General features: G+C 45.9%; 1 protein-coding gene across 1 annotated transcript; it reads left to right on the top strand.

Annotated features, from left to right (window-relative positions):
- The first annotated feature begins 717 nt into the window (after positions 1-717).
- LOC140749734 (uncharacterized) lies at positions 718-2,036 on the top strand. The gene has a single exon (XM_073082880.1). The coding sequence runs from the start codon at positions 1,028-1,030 to the stop codon at positions 1,886-1,888; it is 861 nt and encodes a 286-aa protein (XP_072938981.1). The 5' UTR covers positions 718-1,027; the 3' UTR covers positions 1,889-2,036.
- The last annotated feature ends 260 nt before the right edge of the window (positions 2,037-2,296 follow it).

Below are 2,296 nucleotides of genomic sequence, written 5' to 3'. Positions count from 1 at the left end.
GTATTTCGATTTGGCAGTATTTTTTTTATTTATTAATGTCTTCACCTCGTCTGTAAGCCATGGAGCAGGTAGATGCCGAATACGAACTGGACGAACAGGGGCGTGCAAGTCATACAGTTGCACAAGCAAAGAATTAAAGAGTGCCACCTGCTCGTCCACAGTACTTAAACGTTCTATCATACCCCAATCAGTATTTGCAGCGTCATGTCGTAGTTTAACTAGATCCATTCCACTAAAATTACGCTGAAGGAGGATCCTTGACTTAGCCTTGGGAGGTCGGATTTTGTATGACAAATAGAGGAGGTCATGGTATGAAAAACCCTCAGCCGCACACTGGCCATACTTTGCAATATGATCCAATGATGAAATGATCATTAAATCAAGGAGAGATGGTTCGCAGTTAGGGAAGAAGTGTGTTGCACTGAGAGGAAGTGTGGGTAACTTACATTATTATTATTATAATATTTATTTTACACTTAACATTTCACATTATTATATTTCATATATTTATTATATATATACTATTTACCTATTTACATAACACTGACATGCACTACACATTCACATACATACATACATTCATAACACATTCACAATTATAAAATAAATTAAATGGACAGGCATCGCCGCGCGACACTAAGTAGTTAAGAAGACACTGCACGGTGCCGTATAGCTATAGACATAGGCGCGAGCGCATCACCGCGCTCGCCACGCCGCCTCGGCCTCGCCGGCATCGCCAGTCGACCCAATACCGTCCGACGCGTTACCTGTGCCACTCGCTACTCGCTTTTATATGTTCGCTTCGCGCGCGTATTTATTGTTAATATTGTTTCTTGTGCCTAAGACTTTCTCTTGCTATCGCTTCTTCTTCCTTCTATTTTTGTGTATACTGTGTATGTGTGGAACTGAATAAACTGTGCCTTCTATCGTTTGTGGACTTTTATATTTCGTAGAACTATTAGTAGATAACACCATCATTCACCATCCCACGCTACAAATTGGTGACCCCGCACAAACACGTGCTAAAATGTCCAGTGATAGCGGATCCGAAACAGCGCGCTCACAAGTGAACACACGGCCACGTCGTCCTATCAAGATGGCGGAGCGCGTGAAGACGACCGAGACCAACGCGATTCACGTAAAGATACCACCATTCTGGCCAGAGAAACCCACGATATGGTTTGCCCAAGTAGAGGGTCAATTTAAGATCGCCAATATAGTGGACGACGAAACAAAATTTCACCACGTGTTCGGTAACCTGGATCGGCAGTACGCCGGGGAAATCGAGGACATCCTCACCGGGCCGCCTAGCTATGAAAGATTGAAGAGTGAACTAATAAAAAGACTCTCAGTGTCGCGTGAAAATAAAGTTATGCAACTTTTAATGCACGAACAACTTGGCTCACGGAAACCGTCACAATTCCTCCGACACCTCCAACATCTCGCCGGCCCCGGCATGCCACATGACGTCCTGCGCACTATATGGACTAGCCGTCTACCATCGGCCATGCAACCCATAGTCGCATCCCAGGCCACCCTCTGCCTCGACGGTCTAGCTGATCTCGCAGACAGAATATACGACCTCGGCACCCCAACATGTCAAGTAGCGGCTACATCATCGATAACCACAGCCCCCATAGACTTTTTAATGCGTGAGATAGCCGATCTGAAAAAACAGGTCAGTGAATTGACCATACAGGTCAACCGATCGCGGCCCAGACATCGAGAGATGGGACAACAACACCGATCACGCTCACGGTCACAGCGGTCACTCTCAAGCTACCGCCGGTACCCCATTTGTTGGTACCACCAAAAACATGGGGCCCACGCAAAGAAATGCATTAAACCGTGCGACTTCATGGCGGGAAACTCCCAAGGCAATCAGTAATGGCGACAAGTGATTGCCACGCATCAACGGGTCGCCTTTTCATCACCGACCGCACCCTGGGAGTGGAGTTCCTGGTCGACACAGGAAGCGATCTGTGCGTCTTCCCTCGATCGGAGCTCCGGCAGCAACGCGCGAAGACCGACTATCAATTGTGTGCGGCTAACGGTACCCCTATAGACACTTATGGTTATCTTGAGCTTAAACTCAATTTAGGACTCCGTAGAGATTATGTGTGGCGCTTTGTCGTGGCCGATGTCACAAAGGCAATTATTGGCGTTGATTTTTTGTCACATTATAAGTTAATTGTAGATATAAGTAATAAACGCCTAGTCGATAGTTTAACAAATGCATCAACTGTAGCCACTATCGATGCAACAGGTAGATTAATATATAGTGTTAAGGTTTTGT

This window comes from Epargyreus clarus, unplaced genomic scaffold (genome assembly GCF_041222505.1).
Source record: "Epargyreus clarus isolate Ecla_fem2 unplaced genomic scaffold, WU_Ecla_fem_2.2 ptg000018l, whole genome shotgun sequence".
Lineage (NCBI taxonomy): Eukaryota > Metazoa > Arthropoda > Insecta > Lepidoptera > Hesperiidae > Epargyreus > Epargyreus clarus.
The sequence above is the reverse complement of the archived record's forward strand: the minus strand, read 5'-3'. Positions and strand labels throughout refer to the sequence as shown.

Coding starts and splice junctions, on each gene's coding strand:
- LOC140749734 (XM_073082880.1), top strand. CDS start 1,028: ATGTCCAGTGATAGCGGATCCGAAACAGCGCGCTCACAAGTGAACACA.